Below are 22,241 nucleotides of genomic sequence, written 5' to 3' on the forward strand. Positions count from 1 at the left end.
CTTTGCTTGTGCTGGTACTGCAGCAGATATTTTTTCATTTTTTAAACATAAAATGGTAACATCGAATGTGCTTTCACAAATGGCCCTTAAAATTATGACATTCTGGGCTTCCCTGGTGGCGCAGTGGTTGAGAGTCCGCCTGACAATGCAGGGGACACGGGTTCGTGCCCTGGGTCCAGGAAGATCCCACGTGCCGCGGAGCAGCTGGGCCCGTGAGCCATGGCCACTGGGCCTGCGCGTCTGGAGCCTGTGCTCAGCAATGGGAGAGGCCACAACAGTGAGAGGCCCGCGTACCGCAAAAAAAAAAAAAAAAAAAACTATGACATTCTGCCTTTACCCCTGTCCCTTCCAGAGTCACGGTAGTTAACTGCGTCAGAAACAGCTGCGTGAGAACGGGAAAGGAAGGGACATTCCTCAGTCAGTCACACCTGTGCTGGGGATTGCCAGAAGTTCTTTGTGAAGAGAATATGACTCTGCTACGATAATTTTATGAAATTCATTTGCCCCTACCCAGCTGGAGCTGTCTTTCCCCACCCCTCCCCAGCATGGAACATACCTAAGTCATTTCTGAATTTAGCATCAAATGGTATATTCTTTAACACCAGATGGCTAAAGGACCTTATCCTCAAATTTTCATGGAAAAGCTGGAAGTTTCTCCTAACAAACCAGTTTGCCATAGTACAAGAAAGGAAAAATACAGCTCAAGCATACCTGTGGTGTTCTTGTTGCATGAAAATGTTGAAGGTTAGCAAGTCAATAGTTCAATCCTTCTTTTATCAGCACATTTTTTTAAAGTATGAGCAAACGCTTGTGAGGAGAAGAGTCATTTTTGATCATACTAACCTCTAAAACATCTTGAAGAGTAAGCTGAAGTTTCTAACTTGCAAAAGTTTTGTAGTAGCATTCAGGTTTTATAATGTAATTCTTTTATAAAGATTAATATTTTATGAGCCGTGCGCTAAAACTACTAGTGACTCTTGGAAGAAGTCTGATATTCTATTAATATTACTGGTTGCTGTGGACCTTGCTCATCAGCATGCTTTCTGTATCCTTTCAAGAAACCACAATGTAAAAACAGGAACTCTGACCACTTTTAAGCATACTTATGCCAAGGGAAATGCAAAAAGGAACAGTTAGCTGGGTGTATGTAATTGGTACTGAAACCATTCAAGGTAAAAATCTCAGTACTTTCTTGCCTTTTGTTCTTTGTGTTCATGAAAGACAGCTTCCCTATAAGGGGAGAAATGCTAACAAAATGATTGAAAAGATTCTTGATGGCTTTCATTGTTGTCCATTCAGCAACCTCATTCTATTGAGCTATTAAGCAAGATCCCATTTTCTCTAATATTTGAACGGGTCCTAGAGCTTCTATTTTTAGGGATGACTGAGAGCTACAGGAGGTAATGTTTCTAGGGGATATAGAAAAGGCATTTGAAAAAAGCAAACTAAGGAAACTGGAAAACTGAAAGAATATTATTTAACACTTACTAACCCAAACTAGTTACATAGTGTAGAATATCTGTATTTTCTTTTGCCGTGCTATTCAGAGCATTCCTGTCTCTCTCTCTCTCTCTCTGTCTCTCACACACCATTCCTCCTTTTTTTCTTTTTCTGTCTCTCCCTTCCTCTGTATATTTGATCATAGAAGTGGGAGAGGGAGATGACACTGAGAAAATTCTTAATCAGGATATGACATCATAATGGCAGAATATAAATAAATGGACAGTGGGTAGATTGGAATTTAGAAAGTGGAAAGATTTAATACATGTGTCAATACTCTGATCTCTCAGCCTATCAGATGCTTACCCATTATTATCATGGTTCTCCTGTGTTTCTTACCAGTGATTCATCTGGCCCTTCTTGATAACTGTTTTCACCCCTCTCAACCCTAACTGGGGAAAGTGCCCTGTTTCTTGGTGTTCTCTCATCTGAACATTCATCTACTCATTATTTTACTAGTTGTCTCTTTGTTACTTTTCATCTCTCGCCCCTGGGTTTCTCCCAGAAAGCAGAGCCTGTGATGTGGGCTTCCTTGATGTGGGCTTGTTTGCAAGAAGTTTACTTTGGGAAGTGATTCCAAGGTACAGGAGTAAAGAGATTGAGACTGTATACTATCAACTGCCATAGGCAACTGGGGCCTCATCTGATACTTGTTGACAAACAAATAGAAACCCAGCTGAACTAGAGAAGAGTACTCACTCCCGTCTTCCACTGACCAAGGGTTGTCCCTTGAGACTAACTCTCTAGCACACTGAGGTTATGCATGCATGAGCACCCAGTGGGTTCCCATACACCCAGCAAGACCTGAAACCGAAGATGTGGAGAGGGGCCCAAAAGGCATCTAAAACATCTCTCTCTGCAGTTTCCATTACGTAGTTAGAGTTGCTCACGGAGATCTCCATTTGCAAGTTCTGCCTTCAGTACATCTCCAGCATGTCCAAAATTAAGGTTGTTATCTGATCCCTCAATTCCCTGACCAAAAAACTGAAAGCAGAAGTGGTTCAAAATATTGGTCACCTTTAACCCCATTGATGTAATCCTTGGGGATTACATCATCCTTGGGGAAGAGGTTGGTGGACTTCGAGAAGGATTAGGACCTTTCTTCAGCTATTTGCTTAGACCTAGAACATAAAGTGGGAAAAGAGGAAAGTGTCCTCCAGCTATGGCTCGGACAGCCTCTCACAGCCTGGTGGATGAAAAGAAAAACAACGGGCAGGCTACCTGGACGGACCCCCAGTGTGATGGTCCTTGGCACCCTGCCTGCTGTCCCACCACTCTGAGTGTGGAGATTCTACAACTTTACAAAAATGGCAGAATTAAGTCATCCAGCCTCCTGGAGCTGTATTACATTCTCCTAATATTTCATGTGCCCAACACCAACTCATGTTAAAGCTAACAGTACCTTGAAACCGGAGTTAAAAGTACTTTCAAAACACTTTTACTGAAAACGGGAAAAATCATGCGATTCTGTAGAACCATCCTGAACAGATTTTACTTTAGCTGATACATAATATCTGCATGGTGTTTAGTCAGGATCATAGAAGCCACCAAAACACCTTCCACGTACGTACTAGCTCCTTGTTACCATTTAGTCAACAAATCCTGGCAGTACTCAAAGCACCTGCCTCATTGTTTTTCAACTAAACTCAGGAAACTTCAAACTCCCGGTTCCCTACAAAATAAAGTCTCTTTTTGGTTTGTCACTCAAGCCCTCATTTCATCACCACCACCCCCTACCAACCTGTGAAACACTTCCTCCCCCATAAACCCTTTTCTCCACCCAGCGCCTCATCGTTTCTCAGATACTACAGAAGCACCCCCATTCTCTACAATGTGCACCTGCACAGCGTCTGTCCAACCTAATAGCTTAAGTATCACTTCACAGTTTTCAAAGTGCTGTTATATACCGTGTCCCATCTGCTTCCAATACTTGCCTCTGCAGCATGTGGCCAGTTACTTTTATCCCCAGTCACGTTGAATGACTTGTCCAAAATCACAAAGCTAGGATGAATACCTTGTATTAGTGAATTTTCTTTCTTTTTTTAAAAAAATATCTATTCTTCTATGGAGGTTCCTTAAAAAACTAAAAATAGAACTACCATATGACCCAGCAATCCCACTACTAGGCATATACCCTGAGAAAACCATAATTCAAAAAGAGACATGTATCAAAATGTTCATAGCAGCTCTATTCACAATAGCCCGGAGATGGAAACAACCTAAGTGTCCATCATCGAATGAATGGATAAAGAAGATGTGGCACATATATACAATGGAATATTACTCAGCCATAAAAAGAAACAAAACTGAGCTATTTGTAATGAGGTGGATAGACCTAGAGTCTGTCATACAGAGTGAAGTAAGTCAGAAAGAGAAAGACAAATACCGTATGCTAACACATATATATATATGGAATTTAAGAAAAAAAATGTCATGAAGAACCTAGGGGTAAAACAGGAATAAAGACACAGACCTACTTGAGAATGGACTTGAGGATATGGGGAGGGGGAAGGGTAAGCTGTGACAAAGCGAAAGAGAGGCATGGACATATATACACTACCAAACGTAAGGTAGATAGCTAGTGGGAAGCAGCCGCATAGCACAGGGAGATCAGCTCGGTGCTTTGGTGCTTTGTGACCGCCTGGAGGGGTGGGATGGGGAGAGTGGGAGGGAGGGAGACGCAGGAGGGAAGGGATGTGGGAACAGATGTATATGTATGACTGATTCACTTTGTTATAAAGCAGAAACTAATAAAAAAAAAGAAAAAATATCTATTCTTCCTTTAAAATCAGGAGTTGTTCTTGTACCTATAGAATAGTTCTATTTCAGTTTGCTGATCTTTGTTACCTGAAGAATATCAGCTCTTGGTTATATAACTGGTTATTCTCCTATCTTAACAAGATAGGAAAATGAAAACAAAATTTCCCCACCCCTCCTAAAATGCATAATATTTCTACAGTTCCACAGTTTATTTACAAAAGCAGATATTTTTATAAGCCAATTATTGTGGCTTTTGTTTGCTTCAGTCTTATTTTAATGTATTTTTTCAGAAAGTTCATTCAGCAGAGATTTATGGAGCTCAGTGTCAGGATGTTAGAGCTTGCAAAGTAGAATTGTAAATGATTTTCAAAGCTCAGGAAGGAAATAAAGTTGAGCATAAATGCCAAAGTCATTTCTGGGATCAACCTAAGGATGTGATTATGTAGTTAAAACATAAGCTGATAAATCTTTGAATTAATGGTAGGAATTCTGCTACTCAGTGCCAATTTTAACTCAGTAAGAATACAATTGCTATTAATAAAACCCAGATCCTGTATCTAGAAGATATTTTACTTTTGACTTAAAGCTCAAATATATTTTCCTAGTAGATTTACCCATTGGCCAGAACAAATACTTTTTTTTTAGCTAACAGAGATGTAAGATTTTCATTTTCGGAATGTTTTGTCCCTTTAAAATAGTATTGTTTTATGGTATCGTTTTACAAAATGCTTGCAAAGAGGAGAAAAATAAGACCATTTCAAACACAATATTTATTTATTTCTACAATAAAACATTTTTACAAAATGGATTTTGAGCTTTTTTAATATTTTCAGTTGCCTGTGGATGCCAGGAATAAAGATGGTGGCATCAGATAATACATTACTTAAAGTTAAAGGAACAATTGTTTAAAAAAATACAGTAATTAATAAGGAAAACAGATTTAAGCCACTGAAGTAAAAATCAGGTCTATAAAATGTATCCTGTAGCCAAAAGGATTTTAATTTTTTTTTAAATTCTTGAGACTCATAGGTGAAAAAGGATGAAACTCACGGTAAGTAAATTATATATGTAAATTATTTGGAAAGACATTAGCTTAGACCTTAAAAGTTTCCTTCAAAATATACCACAGGTATATACCTCAAAATGGTGGCTTAAAAAATTCAGCAATTTAAATAAGGTTGTGTGCAGAGATTGCTCTCCTTTTGTTCTGCTGGATTAGGGGTGTTTTCATATTTCTCAATAAATGGACCTTATTCCTGAAGCCAGTACTTACAGCATCAGTCAGTCTAGAAATGCTGTTTTTTTTTTGCTTCTTTTCTTTTAAGGAAATGTCAGATACATTTGACTTCTGTGTTAGTGTCGCAATTTGTTTTTTCTTTTTCTTTCTTTGTTTTTAATCTGTCTTTCTCCCTTGAAGAAAAAGAGGATATGTTATATGGTCTAGCTACATCATTTAAAGTACCACTGATTTTTCTGAATACATATAATAGTAATACTTTCTTAAAGTTTTACCTTTAGAAACCATATATAGCATAGAAGAGTTTGTTCTGATTGCTTTAAAATTTCCAAAGAAATAGACCTCCGTACTTTGCCCCATTGGCTATAAAGAGACTTATTTACATTCTTCTATTTAAAAAGTCACTTCAGATTTTCCTGCTTCCTGTTAAACAATGCGTGGTTTCTATAGGTAGTCATACCCTTCAGTCTCAGGTTCTCGGACTTTCAGAAGTGCCTGGAATGAGAGTGGAAAGGCATTTACATTGTCATTATCCAAATGACCTGTTTACAAAGGCCCCTGCATTCCTCACAGCTTCACCCTGGGCATGTCAAATTCTTTAGCCTTTTATTTTTGCCACACATCTTAAAAGTTTATTGATCTAGACACAGGAGGACATTCTTGAGAGATGGATTCTTCAGAGATTAGGCTATCAGGGTTTTTGGCTATTGTTAAGACAGATTCCCAACTTAAAAATTCTTTTTCTAAGGTGTCTTTAAGAACTCAGGAAAAATCCATTTTCCATTTAAATGGAAAATGACAGCACAGAAATGGGTTACTAATGAAGGACAATAGCTCTGTAGGGCGGATAGAAATCGTCCAGACTTCTTGCCCCGCCCCCAAAAGAGGGAGGAAGCTGTTACTGCAGAATTCAGACTCCACGAAACTCATTTACTCGACAGAGCTTGAGCAGATGTTTTCCCTTATGGGAATGAGATCCAAATCTAGGGGGAAATTATACTTACTTTACTGGTCTAGAATTTCTAGACTTACAATCCAGTATAATAGCCACTAGCCATATGTGGCTACTTAAGTTAGTTACACTTTTATAAAAATAAGATTTATTTTCTCCGTCACACGGGCCACATTTCAGGGGCTGAGGAGTCATTGGTGTGGCATGTTGGACTACACTAATGGAGAACATTTCCGTCATCATAGAAAGTTCTGTTGGACAATGCTATTCTAGATGAATCATTATGTAAACTTTTCAAAGAGCAGTTAAGGGACTTCCCTGGCGGTCCAGTGGTTAGGACTCTGCGCTTCCACTGCAGGAGGCTCGGGTTTGATCCCTGGTCGGGGAACTAGGATCCCGCATGCTGCGCGGCCAAATAAATAAACAGCAATTAAGCCACTACTTAACCACTTCTTATACCTAAAGGGGGATTGGGAAATTAATCTTCCCAAGGATAAATTATATGAATGATTGTCCTGGCTTTGCTCACAGCTCGTCTTTCTCCTTCCCGCCCCTCCCCCTAAAAATTATTCTGGAACATTTATCTCATGACTTACAATATCCTGTTCCTTCTGCATTCCTAGCTGGTCCAATTTCTGTAGAGATAGAGACTTTGAAACGGATATTAGAAGTTGCTAGGATAATAGAAAAACTGGCAACTGGAAATTGGATTCGTAGTAATACCCTGGCCCCCCACCCCGTGATTCTGCTGAGTCCACTAATATTATTAATAAGGAGATTCAGTTGATGTTTTAAGGGGGTTAAGTCTCTTAATGCTGTATTTCATACAAAGACAAGACTATTTTAGTCTACATGCAATATACTTGTGTTTAGATCATTAGTTTGAACTTTTTCACCTTTTGATAGTTGCACAGGTATCCTTACCAACATTTAGTACCAACTCATCAAGATCTTGAAGAATTCCTTATTGGTGATGGTTGAATTGGTCCTCAATGACTTAAGTTAGTGCCAGGGTAGGACCATTGTTCTCAAGCCTGATTTCCTGTCAGACCTAGATCTTTAGAAAGACAAAAACAAAGTACAATTCTCAAGGCTGTCTGCCCCCCAGCCCCCAGTGAGAGTTGCCAGAGCCCACTCAACCCTGACTGTTTTGAAAACTCCACAAGTGATTTATTTTTTCTCCTCAGTCAGGTTTGAGAACTACTGAGATAAATAATGACAAGGAACGCCAAAGAAAGAGGAGATGTCTGGGGTTTTTTTTGAAACATAAAACACTATCTTAGTGCTTTCTAACCTTTTTCCTACATGGCCCACATAGAAAAGTGACAGTAGGTGTGTGCACCTTGACAGAAACTTGAGGCCGTGCTGTTGGGAGCGTGTTAGGCCCTCTGAGGACTGAGGTGGTCCCCAACTCCAGACACCTGGAACCCTTTCCCAGCCCGCAGGCGTCAGTAGGGAAGTTCCGCTCAAGATCCTGCCAGCTATGATGCGGTTGCATAGAATTGTGTTGAGTAAGTTTTTTGGTGATGGGTTTTTAAATCAGGATATTTCTAACAGTAACATCAAAGGATGCTCTGTATTCATACTAGCCCAACATACCTCAAACCTCAGAAAGAGGCTAGAGTTAAGTATCTCATTTTCTAGGTGGTTTTTGTAAACATTTGGACTTACAAATTTCAAGTAAAAATATGTGTTTTTGTTGTAAACAGAAATATATTGGCATTGCCTAAGTGTATTTCCAAGATATTTCCTCTTAGGTTTTCTTATTTATTGCTGAAGTTAATTATGAAAATAGTGTCATCCCCAATTCATACATTCTCATTTTTATTATTATAAAATAGTGGACCTTTTATAATAGCTTTATAATTTAGCAATTAACTGCAAACTAAACCTGTATTACCGTTTAGTTCAAAGAAGGAATTAAAGCAGGAAGCGAAGCGTTTAACTCATTTTCAAGTAAATTATTAAACATCCCCCAAGTACTAATTAGTCTTTCTCTTGCTCTGATTCCTTAAAACAAAAATACATTAGCTATTAGCAGCAGTGCCTTAATGCTGCCTAGGATTCTTGTAGTAGTCAAACCAGAAGAGAATTGCTGGATAGTCCTTTTTTTTAAGAACTTGAGCATGAAATTCTAAGGTGCTCATGGAGCATTATGTATTTGGTGGGGGGGAGGGGGGAGTCATATTTTACTGCTTTAATTCAAAAGCTGTTGTATAAAGTTTACCTAGCAAAAGCCAGATAGCATGTGCTGTTTCAGTGTAAATTTCAGAGATGATCAGTTTCTAAGTTTTAAAATACAGATATTTCATGAAACAAATGAACCTGTCTACGAAACAAACAGACTCACAGACATAGAGAACAGACTTGTGATTGCCAAGGGGGAGGAGGGTGGGAGAGGGATGGACTGGGAGTTTCGGATTAGCAGATGCAAACTGGTATATATAGGATGGATAAACAACAAGTTTTCACTGTATAGCACAGGGAACTATATTCACTATCCTGTGATAAACCATAGTGGAAAAGAATATAAAAAGAATGTATATGTATATGTATAACTGAATCACTTTGCTAAACAGCAGAAACTAACACAACATTGCAAATCAACTATACTTCAATAAGATAGATCGATAGAGATATTTCAGAGGTGATTTAGTGAAAGAAATCACTAGTCTATTTCTAGGACCTATTTGGAGAGAAAGCGGTTCTGGTATTTCCAATTCAGTAAATCTGGAAAGAGTCAAATTTCAGGCAGATCGTTGAAATTGTTTAATGCGGACTGAACACCCATTGTGTGGGATCCTGAGTACTGTGTTTAGCTGGCCTCAGCTGTTGCATGCCATGTGCAAGGAGAGTGCCACCACATACGGGACCACTCCCCTGTGCAGATTTTTCTTACCAGCCCAGTCACCCTAACAGCCCTTGGTCAGGTGAGTGTGGTGCCCAGGGGAATTCTGAAATAGTTCTGCTGCTTCTGTCTGCAGATAGACTTATCCCATCTCTCTGACTTGAGTAAAATGAGATTCCCAAGGAGTATGTAAGCTGAAGAACATTCACTGTTATCAGATTACACTTGACTTACTTCAACACCTTGAGAAAGAACATTGTAGTTACTTCTGCCAAAAGGAATCTTTACACCAGCCCGTCACCTTCATGTTTTAATGGTATTGTCTACATCAGAGATTTTCAAGTTGCGCATTATAATTATCTGGGAATCAGGGTCTCTGTTCTTTTCAAGTTCCTCAAGTGATTCTGGGTTAAGAACCGCTGGTTGAAATAAGCTTGAACTTTGATTTCTGAAGTAGCCAATAATAAAAGGGAAAAAAGATATTAATAAGATAGTCATAGGTATTTACAAATGCATTAGGGCAGCTTACTTTTTTTAGTTAACATTTCTTCAGTCAATTTCTGATGTGGATACAGACTCATACGGCAGAATAAAGGTTGTGAGAACAGTTCTCTAGATCAGGGCCTCACTGCACTAAAGGACTCCAACAGCTTTGAACATGATACAAACACATGTGCTAAAATTTTTTCTTAGCCTCTTTGTGTCACCAAGGGGTGTTTGCCAGAGGATATAGTTGTTCCATTAATCTAGTTTATTTGGTATTTATATATTTTTATCCTTGACTCTCTAATAACATTTTTTTTTTTAATGAGAAAAGCAGTATCTATTCAGTGGAGAAAATTTGGGAAATGTAGAGAAGTATAGAGAAAACAAAAATAATGATCTGGTCCCACAATTTAAAATAATTACTGCTAACATTTTTCATTCCTTTGCTGTACTAAATTGTCACTTTCCAAAGATGCCTTCTAATTTTAATATTCTAGGATTTGATATTTACATTTGAAATTTTACATAATGAAAAACAGTCAGTTCCAGAAGTGATCTCTGAGACACTCTGTACACTTTAAATGTTATTTTTTGTTAGACAGAGAAAGACAGATACTCCATGTTATCACTTATATATGTGGAATCTAAAAAATAAAACAAACGAATGAATATAACAAAACAGAAACAGTCTCATAGTTGTAGAGAACAAACTAGTAGCTACCAATGGGAAGAAGGGAGTGGGGAGGGGCAAGATAGAAGTAGGGGATTAAGAGGTACAAGCTACTATGTATAAAATAAATAACCTACATGGATATATTGTACAGCGTAAGGAATATAGCTGATATTTATTATAAAAAACTTTAAATGGGGTAAAATCTATAAAAATACTGAATCACTGTTGCACACCTGAAAATAATATAATACTGTAAATTAACTATACTTCAATTTTTAAAATTTAATCTTTTTTTAATGTTATTTTTACTCTTAGTATTTTTTTAGTTTTTCTGTTCCTAAGTCAGTGTCTTCTTGCAAGATCCTTCTCAGTGACTTAATATTTAATGATCTTTGACAGGTAAATTAAACAGAGTCATTTTTAAATCACACACGTGGCTTCCCTCTATAACATACATATTTACCCTCTCAAAGTATTCCACTAAATAAATCAAGCTTGATTACCCTTCTGCAGAAATCATACTGTCTCTTCTCCCTTTATAAATACATTTCAAGTAAATTCCTCAGGCCTAGAGGCTGAACACCAGTCATTGATCTGTACCATCAGATCAATCATTGATCTGCTCCACTTAAAGGTGGGAGCCGCCATATTGGCAGACCTAGCCGTTTGACAGTGGCCTCTTTGTAGTGCCAGATTTCCGAGACTCCACGGCAGTTTCAGTTTGACCTTGAGTGACTTTTACAATTGGATACTCTCTGACCTGCATTATTTCTTAAATATTCATATGCTCCTGACCTTCTTTCAAACCCCAGTCCCTCAACCACCTCCCCCCAACCCCCCAACCTCTGAGTCAAGTACTCTTCTGTCTAATTTTCATGGCATGCTATTGAAAAGTAGCAAGTATAGATGAGATTGCTTTGAAAATCAAAATTAAATAATATTAAAAATGAAGAGAGACTTAAGCTACCTATGTTATACAAAGTATGTATCAATGCAGTCAAATGATTGAGCCAAAACCAAAGGCAGTTACACTGTTCCAAGATCAACATTTGGTTCAAATAAAACAACCAGCGTTCCTTTAAAACATAAACTTTAAAATATAAAGAGGTCTTAAATTTCTGTAATAAATGTTTTTTTCTGCTAAAGAAAAATTTATATCTATAGTTGTCTCTTTATGTTACTTTCCAGCACTGTAAAATTTTTCCCTGTGCTGCATATCAACACAGTTCTTACCTGTGTGCATGAGATGTCACCTATAAATGCCTTGGTCCCTTACTGGATAACATTGGGGAAAAAAAGTAGTTTGAGTTCAACCGATGAAGTAGATTTAACTGATGTATAGAAGTTTGAATTTAACTAATAAGTAAATGTGTAGATTTAAAAACAAATTACTTACCTTGAATAAAACTTTTTAAAAGTAGATTAAACCAGTCACAGGAGGTTTCTCATTTTACAACCAAAACAGGTATTATTGACATGAAACATTGGTAACTAGACTGAAAATAAAAATGTCTAGGTGTAACATTTTCAAGATTAAATTTTTACTTATTCATTTAATCTTAATATTAGTAAATTTTTGTTGCAGATTTAGCTAAATCAGTAAAGTAGCATTTGTTAACCATGATAGAAATGCTTATTTTCTATAATATGGGGGATGAAAATTATATAAACTAAGTATTACAAATTACAATTATAAACAGACTTGTCTGCTTACAAATGGTACAAACTTTGTTGGCCTTTTACCATATATATATATAAAACTGTCTTTTGAATGCTTTAATTCTTGAGTCCAGAACCTGCTAAAATAAATATTTTTCTAGAGGCAGTAATTAAGTACAATATAGCTGGAAATGTGAAACATGGTTTCAGCCTTTTAAGGAGCTAGGGAGATTCACTTAGTCTTTGCTGAATAAATTTTAGTTTGCATGTCTTGGAAATCATTCTACATACAGTGTTATACTTTGAGAAAATGCAAAATAGAGTATATATATATATATGTCTTTCAAAATTAATAAAATGTGTGATTGTCTAAGTGACAAGATATATTATTATATTTGTAGAGAATAAAATTTTTCTGAATAACCTTATAAAGAACTGAATATCATTTTAAGCTTTTTTTTTTTACTATATAAGTAATTGATTAAGTCATGCCATTTTTCTCCTTTTAAGTTTATAGGTTGTCGCCCTTTAGTTTATCCCTTGAATCCTGATGCTTTTATTATCTATTCTAGTATATATAGAAATATTCATTAATTGACAGTATTGGTTATGTTTATAAAGTAAAACCTTTATTGCAATTAGTAAGCTTTTTTATAACCTTGGAAGTATTTTATAGCATTTAATACTTGTTTGAAATGGTTTATATTAAGTTGATTCTATGCAACCTTGGGATAATATGTAAACAACTGCACTATTAGGAAGATATTAAAGTAGAGGCTATATTTACAGTGTCGTCTTTCAAATCTAGCTATGCTGTAAACTGATGTTTGCTGTATGCTCCTCCTGATTTGAAATAGATGAAAGAAAATGAACCTATTATCACCATGGTTCACACAATGATTGAGAACTCGGCGCTAAGACCCCAACTGTACCAGCAAGTAAGGTCTTGGACAGTGAATGATACTGCTTTATCATCTGCAAAATCCCTCAGTGACAGTTTTGGTTTATCCTCAGAGTTACTCATAACATTAGTCTTTTTCTTATTCCATTTTCTGTTTCTGTCTTTTTGGAAAAAACGCAATTCATCCGTGCTTTTCAAGATGCTGCAGTTCTTAGCATGGCTTTGCTGAACATTTTGCTGTTGAATATTAAGTGTGCCATTTTCCTGAAATTTTTGTGCAGAGTATTTGATTGATATGTACTTGGAGGTCTGCAGTACACTTGCAAAATTTTTACTAACTTGCCATTAATTTTGATTAACTCTAAAAGCATAACTGATTTTTAGGGAAAACTTTAAAAAAATTTCTTTTTCCTTTCAGGGGCCGCCTCCCTACCCCACCCCACCCCACCCCAATGTTTTAGGAATAGATTATATTTGTATGGGAGTTATTTAAAGGTTGTTTATGTACTGTGGTATGGTAAAAACTAAAGATAGCCATTTCTTACCATACTGGGAGTATCTTCTCCCCGTATTCTTTTCCCTCTTATGTAGTAGTCATCATGATCATCATATCTTACCCCATTCTTTTCCCTAACTCAAAATATGTGCCATGGAGTTGGCTGGCTTTAATTTAGGACCTTGGTAATCTGCAGATCTGCAAAAGAAGTCATGTTATACATTCCTCTCCAGTTTTTTTGTATTTCATGGTCTAAATGTTCTTAGCTGTGTGTTTCGCAACATCAGCTTCTTCCACTTCAACCCCCTCAAATTACTGTGGCCTACGACCTGTTACAATATTTTAAAAATCATACAGAGGGAGAAAATTAACTAACATGAAAAATGAATATACATTTTGATTAAAATATGTAAAAGCACCTGGTAAAAAGAAGCACCTTGAGCTCGCACTGGCTTTAAAGGCCTCTGGTTTGCATCGGGCGCCTTGAGGGTCTGCATCATGGGCCCTGTAAACTGGGAGACTGAAACAGTTGGTGGGTGGGTGACTCTTATTTCTGAGCACAGTTTTCAAAACATTTGAAGTATGTTAAGTGACTGAGCATAGTTTTTAATTAGCAATAAGGAGATAAAGTACTAAATATTTAAAGTTAAACAGCTTTTCTTTTCAAAAGAAAATGGAATCTTACCACTCCTTTTAAAGTCACCAGATTTTAGAACCTTGACACTTCATTCCAAAAAGCCACACTGACAACCTTAGCACTTGTTCTGGAATTGATACCTTTTTCAGTGTCTGAAGCTGTCAGCTTATAATTTTATATGATGCCGATTGATGTGAGATCAAAGGCCTTCTGTTTTAATAGGTTATGGTTTCATTTTTCACATTTTGTATATTTACAGTAAGAATGAGAGCTGGGATTTTCTGTTCCATTTGGTTTGGTTTTTCTTTTTTTATATTGATCGGTAATCAAGGTTGATGGTGCAGAAGTCATTGCTGATTGAAATCACTCAGTTGCACTAAACGTTCTTACTGGAGTCCTTCAAAAATGTGGAGGTATCTGAGACTGGTCTTATATAGCATCAGTAACCTTGAATACTGAAAGAGTGATAGATTCATATAAATATATTTCCTCATATTGATACTTGAAAGAAAAAAACCTGATATTGTATAGAACAGGAAGATCTGAATGTGTAACAGCAGCAGCCATGCCTGGGTATGACATGGGCAGCCAGGTCATCAATATTGACTGTCAGTGCTATCAAATCTAGGGAGTTTTTAGATGATACTTTTCTTTAATCAGCCAGTAGTAAAGTACTTAATTATGGCAGAGCATCATTGGTAGATAAAAGTGACAGATGCATTTCTTAAACTCTGTTAATATAAACTTCTATAAATTGAAATTACATCTTTTTTCCCTCCAGATTTCCATTATCATGTTATTATTCAAAGAAAATCTTTGTGAAAGTTTATATTGTACACCTGATGGTTTGCTTTTCTGACATTGCATTGCAATGCTGTGTTAATAGGTTCCTGAAATTTAGCTGAAAATAAAGTGGCAATATAGTGTTTTATGACCAGTTTTTCTGAATCATAGCCATTCAGGTTTTCTCTCAGGAGAACCTCTGTGTTTACATCTTCCTAGAAGAAGGAGGATACCTGAGAAATTACCTAGGCAGTAATTTTTTTTTTTTTAATTTTTTGGCTGTACCACACAGCATACAGGATCGAGTTCCCCGACTAGGTATCGAACCCACACAGTACAGTGGAAGCGTGGACTCTTAACCACTGGACCACCAGGGAAGTCCCAGCAATTTTCTTAAAATTAGTCAAAAAAAGGGACCTAAAACTGAATCAAAACAAATGCTAAGTGAGCTTCAAGTTGAAAAACTCCTCTGCGTTTATTAACCATTCTACCACCTTTCACGAGTACAATTTTGTACCAGAATTTTTTTTTTTTTTTTTTTTTTTTTGCGGTATGCGGGCCTCTCACTGTTGTGGCCTCTCCCGTTGCGGAGCACAGGCTCAGGACACACAGACTCAACGGCCATGGCTCACGGGCCCAGCCGCTCCATGGCATGTGGGATCCTCCTGGACCGGGGCACGAACCCGCGTCCCCTGCATCGGCAGGCGGACTCTCAACCACTGTGCCACCAGGGAAGCCCATGTACCAGAATTTTTATAACATACTTAATATCAGTGAAATTAATCACATGATAAATAATTGCTTTAAAGGTTACAGACTAATTAGCAAATACATACAGTCCGATGAGCATTTTTGAGTTTTCATAGAAATTAAAGTCTAATTTTATCAAATATTTCCCCAAAAGTCTTTTTTTGTGTTTTGTATGTATATTCATATGCTTTTAAAATATATATACACACATATATATTTCACATACTTAAAAAGGGATACTATAGAAAGTTGAATTTTAATTGGCAAAAGTGATTTTGTTTTAACTTAATGCCAAACCAGTTTTTAAAAAGATTATAAGATACCTTACTATGAAAAAGTTCTGACTTTCTAAATATAATATACATATCCTTATATAGTCAGTAGTCTGTATAATACGCTTCTCACATTGAAGCTTGAGCACTGCTCAAGCTTATATAATTACTATGTAGCCCCCTTTCACTTACTTTTCTAGTGTTGCTGAGGTACCTCAAACAAAGGTATTCAAACTCAGAGCTTTTTTGCTAAAGATGAGTTTGAAAAATGCTAAGAAGTATTGCCATGAAACATTATTTCATGCAGAACTTGAGTTAATCAGAATATTCATGAAATTACATTTTTCTTATTAGTAGTATTTTCATATTGAGGACAAAATAGTAAACTTCAATTCTAGATGGAAATTTTTTTAATAAATTATATTCAGGAATTCCCTGGCTGTCCAGTGGTTAGGACTCTGTGCTTTCACTGCCATGGCCCGGGTTCAGTCGCTGGTCGGGGAACTAAGATCCTGCAAGCCATGCGGCATGACCAAAAAATGAATTTTTTAAAAAAATAAATAAATTATATTCATCTTTTCTTAAGAAAAACTTCAGACATTATTATCAGTAATGGGAAATAGTCCATGCTTACAAGTTAATTATTTAAAGAATAATCTTGTTTTCTTATGCTTTCCTTCTGACAGGCAAAAGAAATGAATTCAATATAGTGGAAGGTTGATTATTTTAAGATTTTTATTAGTTGATATTTAATTATCTTTATTGAATAAGTTGATAAAAGGTTTAAATAAATTTTCCTTGGTACCAAAGATATAGGTACAACAAAATAAATCTAATTTATATGTGTAATATTATTTCTATGGCTTTAAGGAGATACCACTCTAAAGTTATAAGTACACAGTACACATCTTTCTTTTTTATAATATGCCAACTGATATGAAAATGAATATGCAGTAAGATTCCCTAAATAAAAATATTATACCATTACCCTAAATATTTCTTACAAATTACTAAGTTTCCATTTTAAAATACTTGTCTTTTTTTCTTTTGACCCTGGGATAATAGGGTACAAAGCATATTTTAATCTAGATATAGCACTAGCCACTAGTTATGTTCAAATTATGCATTCCATGGTTTAGTAAAGCTGTTTGGCGTTTAACTTTAAATATTAAATAAGCAAAGTATATGTAGACATTTAGTAGCTAAGGCTTTACGTCTTTTTTTTCTTAAAAATGAGAAATGCTGATTTTAGCATCATCTCACATTTTTTATTCTGGATCTAAGCATTTTAAAACTTATTTTTCATTACTTCCTTTTTTCAAGTGGGAATATAAATTATTTTCTTGGATCTAGGTGCTTTAATTTAGAATGACAATTGACACTTCTCAGGACATATTCAGTGGTCTTTATTTTAAAATAGTGCACAAATATTCTGACTTCTGTCTTTAAATTCATTTTTCATGTGATGTTCACGTCTATGAAAGTTTTGTGGCTTATAATCACTGTGTATACCCCTAAGTAGTCACAGAATCATTTGCATGAGGTACGTGAAAGCAATGTCTTGAAGTGAAACATGGAAATCCAGGATTTATTATTGTATGTTTGGAATGCTTACATTTTTAATCTCCTGATTCCCACATTCCTAGATCCACTTAAAGTTATCTACTGTTTAAATTTTGCCTCTTGAGATGTAAATGTCAAGCAGTTTTTTACAGACAGGTCATATATAGTTGTAACTTTTACATTCTTGTGCATTTGTATATGTATATACGAAATTTAATTTTCCAATCTAGAATGTAGTTGGGATACATTACTCCTATCCCCGCTTTGAGAAAAAGTGTACCATTTAGTAAACATGCAATAAGCCCCAATTACATTTTCCTACTATGTTTTTGTTACTGTCTAGCAGTCAATATACAGTTAAAAGACAAGGGAGAGAGTGCAGTTTTGCCTGCAGAGGTGCTATGATGTGACCTGGGGTATAACTGACTGGGATGGCTTATTGGAATCTTGGTAAACACCATCAGAAATGAGGATTTGCCTGACCAAAAGATATTTGGAAGAAGCTGAAAAGAGGATGTTTAAATACACTGAATAATAATTCACTACATTATAATGAAGCAAATGGTGTCAGCAAACACATAACCAACTTTTTATGCAATTTGACTGTCCATAGTTTATAACGTAGGCTTTCAGTTTTAAGAGGTTTTTGAGTGCTTTACCTCTTTTCGATTAAACCCATCCTTTTCCTCCATTATCTTTTAGTTCTTAAGACAGAGGAACAAGATAAGTCTATATTGTGTATGTGTGTTTATATATTATGTATATGTATACAATGTGTTATAGGTTTTGTTAATAAAATTGTACTAAGATGTGTTGGCATCTGAGTGTACACATACACAGTTGTGTGATTATGTGTATACCGTGAAGGTACGGTTTTGACTGTTGAAATATGCCTGATTCAAAATTTGATTCAACACAGTTGCTACGGTTGTATTTGTCAATTTTTCATTTAAATAATGTGTGTCTTGCAAATGGAAAATGTAAGGTGCTGTATGATTTTGTTTGGCCAGCTTATTATTTTGTTTGACAAGCCTAAGTTAACATCATTCTTATGTATCTTGCATATTGTATCACTGTTAAATAATTTTCTATTTTTGTAATGATCTGTGTTTGAATTAAACTTCTAAAAGTATAAGAATCATTAAAAACCCATTTTTGTTACTGTTATATAAATCTAAAATATTAACTATAAGCTAATTAAATGTGTATTTTTTTATTATTTTTAAAGTTGCTCTATGACATTTTCCCTTATAGCTGTCACAGGATGAATGTAGAGGCACATTATACAAATACAGACCTGAAGAAGTAGATATTGATGTACGTATTTGCATGCGATATATTATCAATGCTCTGTCATATTCTCTGGCAAAACACTGGAACTAAGCATGACAAAAAAATTTCCGCTTCCTCTCCTGCCGTCCAAAATGACATCAAATAAGTAACATTTTCTTTTTTTGCGCCAATTAAATCCTCACCTCCTTATTTATTCCCTGCCCACCCCACGCCCATAGTTAGCAGCTGAACATAATTTAGAATCATTTAAATGAAAGTAAAGACTATTTCTGATATAAAATTATGCAGGATTGGAGACAAAGTAAAACTGTCATCTATAGAAAGTATTGGCCTCAAGAAATTCCGTCACTGCATCCTTTGTTGTTGTTGTTAATCATATTTTACATCACTGACGTCCCTATTTATATCTTATTCTCCCCTCCTTTCCCCTGGTTTTATTCCATTGAATTGTACCTCTTTCTCATTTCAATTGTATCCCATCTGATGTTGCTTGAGTTGTATTGTCTAACAAAGATAAGGTGGTTACTTTAATGGATAAATGGCAAAGAAAGTGGAATCTCAAATTTCTTGCTTTCTTATCATTATGCAGTAATGTTTGGGACATAGTTACAGTTTGTCCAGGGTTTTTATTTTCAGACATGCAGTGAACTGGTTTATTGTGGGACTGAAATTTTATTAAAGTACCCGCTCATATTTTTATAATTTAATAAATTGGGGTATTAACCTTAAAACTATTGAAAGTGATTTTTCTCCATTAGCAATGTTTTTATTTGTATTATTGTAGTTAGAAGCGATTTTTCTGAAGAACATAAGAACATAATTTAAAAAATATAAAAACAGGGCTTCCCTGGTGGCACAGTGGTTGGGAGTCTGCCTGCCAATGCAGGGGACACGGGTTCAAGCCCTGGTTTGGGAAGATCCCACATGCCGCGGAGCAACTAGGCCCGTGAGCCACAATTACTGAGCCTGCGCATCTGGAGCCTGTGCTCCACAACAAGAGAGGCCACGATAGTGAGAGGCCCGCGCACCGCGATGAAGAGGGGCCCCCGCTTGCCGCAACTGGAGAAAAGCCCACACACAGAAACGAAGACCCAACACAGCCAAAAATAAATAAATAAATAAATATTTAAAAAAAAAAAAAAAAAAAAAAAAAAAAAAAAAAAATATAAAAACAGAATCCAGTCTGTGTTTTAATTTAAGGACTGCATAATTACTTAACCTGTCCAGCAGTTTGTAGAGAAAATATCTTAACGACATTAAAATGGTTCATTAAAGTCATATGAGACTGCCTGATTACTAAGAATCTTTTGAATTATATAGGTTAAATAGTATGGTTGAAAATGCTTTTTTACTCTATATGCATTTTTTAAGCATTCTATCTTTATAAACTATATTTTAGTTTTTATTTTACTGATTGAAATAAAGGCTGACCTAATTAGCTATTCTATGGCTGTTTTAAATGTGTTTTTTTATTATGCCTAAATCCAATTACAGGGAAAATTAAAAATTGCTAACAAAAGATGTCTTCCCTTGTAACCTAGGTCAAGTTAAGCCGATTATGCGAGCAAGATAAAGTGGTACATGCTCTGGAAGAGAAACTTCAGCAACTCCACAAGGAGAAAGTAGGGCAATTATGTTTATTATCTACAATTGATGTTACTTTATATCATTATTATCAGGACACTGATAACTAAAGTAAAAAAGAATTAATTCGATGATGCAGAATATTAAGCGTAATCATTTTTATTATAATAGTACACGCTTGAGCAAGCTTTGCTGTCAGCCAGCCAAGAGATAGAAATGAATGCAGATAACCCAGCAGCCATTCAGACCGTGGTGTTACAGAGGGACGATTTACAAAATGGACTGCTTAGCACGTGTCGAGAACTCTCTCGAGCCACTGCCGTAAGTAGCAGATTTTCTGTCCTAGTAAGAGTCGCTGGAATGTTACGTAGTTCTTTTTTTTTTCTTTCTTTTTCCCTATTTATTTATCTCTCTATTTAATTGGGCTTTCTTTAGGATTTTTCTTTATTATAACAAAAATTTAATTTGTTAAAAAAATTTAATTTGTAATTATTAGTTAATTATAACAAAAACAAAGGGTGGTCTTTGTTTTTTTAATTAGTGGGGCTTTTGTTCTTTGTGAAATAGTTTTACAGAGAAGATAAATACACCTGGTTATATATTATGAAAATGAAAAGTTCTTAAAAATGTTAAAATTTATAGTGTTAAGAAAATACATGTTTTATTTTAAGGTAGTAATTGGATTCATTTAACCACCCATTTCAATTACAGGTTCCTGTGAAATGCTTTTAAGACGCTGTCAACATTACCATTTTATAGCTGCAGTGTGATCTAAGTTCAGATGATAATTTTGAGTGAGAAATATAATTAGCAGAATCTTTTAACCCATAGTCAAGTTACTTGATAAAAGAGCCTCTTGGGATTACCAAATCTAAAAGTCTTACTTAGAGTATATAAACTGAGTGTTTTATGAGTTTAAACAGTCTATTTTAGATCCTGTGATGTCATCATTTCTAAAGACAGTAAGAGCACCTGCCCAAGCAGCCCTTTGAAAGAGGAAAAAACCACCTGTTACAGAAAACTGCTAACACACCCTTGACTATACCTTCAGTGGGCTGTTTAGGGGGCAGCTACCTTTTAAGAAAGTACACAGACAGTATAGCTTAACTAAGAGAGGTCTTTCCAAGCTGCGAAGCTTCCAGAATCTCAACATGACTTCAATTCTAAACACTAAATTCACATTCCAAACATGAACTGTTTTTAAAGGAATATACCATGGTTTTATATAAATCAAAACCTGGTTTTTGTGCCTCTTAAGTACCTTATATTTAATATACTTATTCTTTTTTAAAAAAAATACTATTATTGGGACTTCCCTGTTGGCGCAGTGGTTAAGAATCCACCTGCCAATGCAGGGGACACGGATTCCATCCCTGGTCCGGGAAGATCCCACATGCCAGGGAGCAACTAATCCCATGTACCACAACTACTAAGCCCACATGCCACAGCTACTGAGCCTGTGTGCTGCAGCTACTGAAGCCTGTACGCCTAGAGTCCATGCTCTGCAACAAGAGAAGCCACCGCAACGAGAAGCCCGCGCACCGCAATGAAGAGTGGCCCCTGCTCACCACAGCTAAAGCCCACACACAGCAACAAAGACCCATTGCAGCCCCCCACAAAAAAAATGTGATGAATGATTGAACTGAATGACTTACCTAACATTACAAAGCAAATAAATGCAATACCCAGAGGTCAAATGTAGGTCTTCTAACCATAGTCCTGAAGACTTAGATCTACATGGCTTTTTATAATATCATCATAAAGAAACTATATGAACCTAAAATGTTGTCTGCAAGCGAGAAGTCATTTAGTTCGTCGGTGATGGGTAGGATTTGGAAGAAAGAGGA

The 22,241-nt window shown here is 36.0% G+C and overlaps 1 protein-coding gene across 8 annotated transcripts in view; it reads left to right on the top strand.

Annotated features, from left to right (window-relative positions):
- PLEKHA5 (pleckstrin homology domain containing A5) overlaps positions 1–22,241 on the top strand; it is a 238,676-nt gene that overhangs the window by 183,607 nt on the left and 32,828 nt on the right. For 6 of the 8 annotated variants that reach the window (XM_081249183.1, XM_081249188.1, XM_081249191.1 and 3 more), the window contains 3 exons: positions 18,772–18,834; positions 20,352–20,432; positions 20,566–20,715. In XM_081249183.1, the coding sequence (XP_081105309.1) occupies positions 18,772–18,834; positions 20,352–20,432; positions 20,566–20,715 (294 nt within the window). Of the gene's footprint in view, positions 1–12,923; positions 13,054–18,219; positions 18,256–18,771; positions 18,835–20,351; positions 20,433–20,565; positions 20,716–22,241 lie in introns of those variants that run through there. The other 2 variants (XM_081249187.1, XM_081249193.1) reach the window with 2 other exon arrangements.

The sequence above is a fragment of the Mesoplodon bidens genome (assembly GCF_964165515.1).
Source record: "Mesoplodon bidens genome assembly, chromosome: 11".
Classification (NCBI taxonomy): Eukaryota; Metazoa; Chordata; class Mammalia; order Artiodactyla; family Ziphiidae; genus Mesoplodon; species Mesoplodon bidens.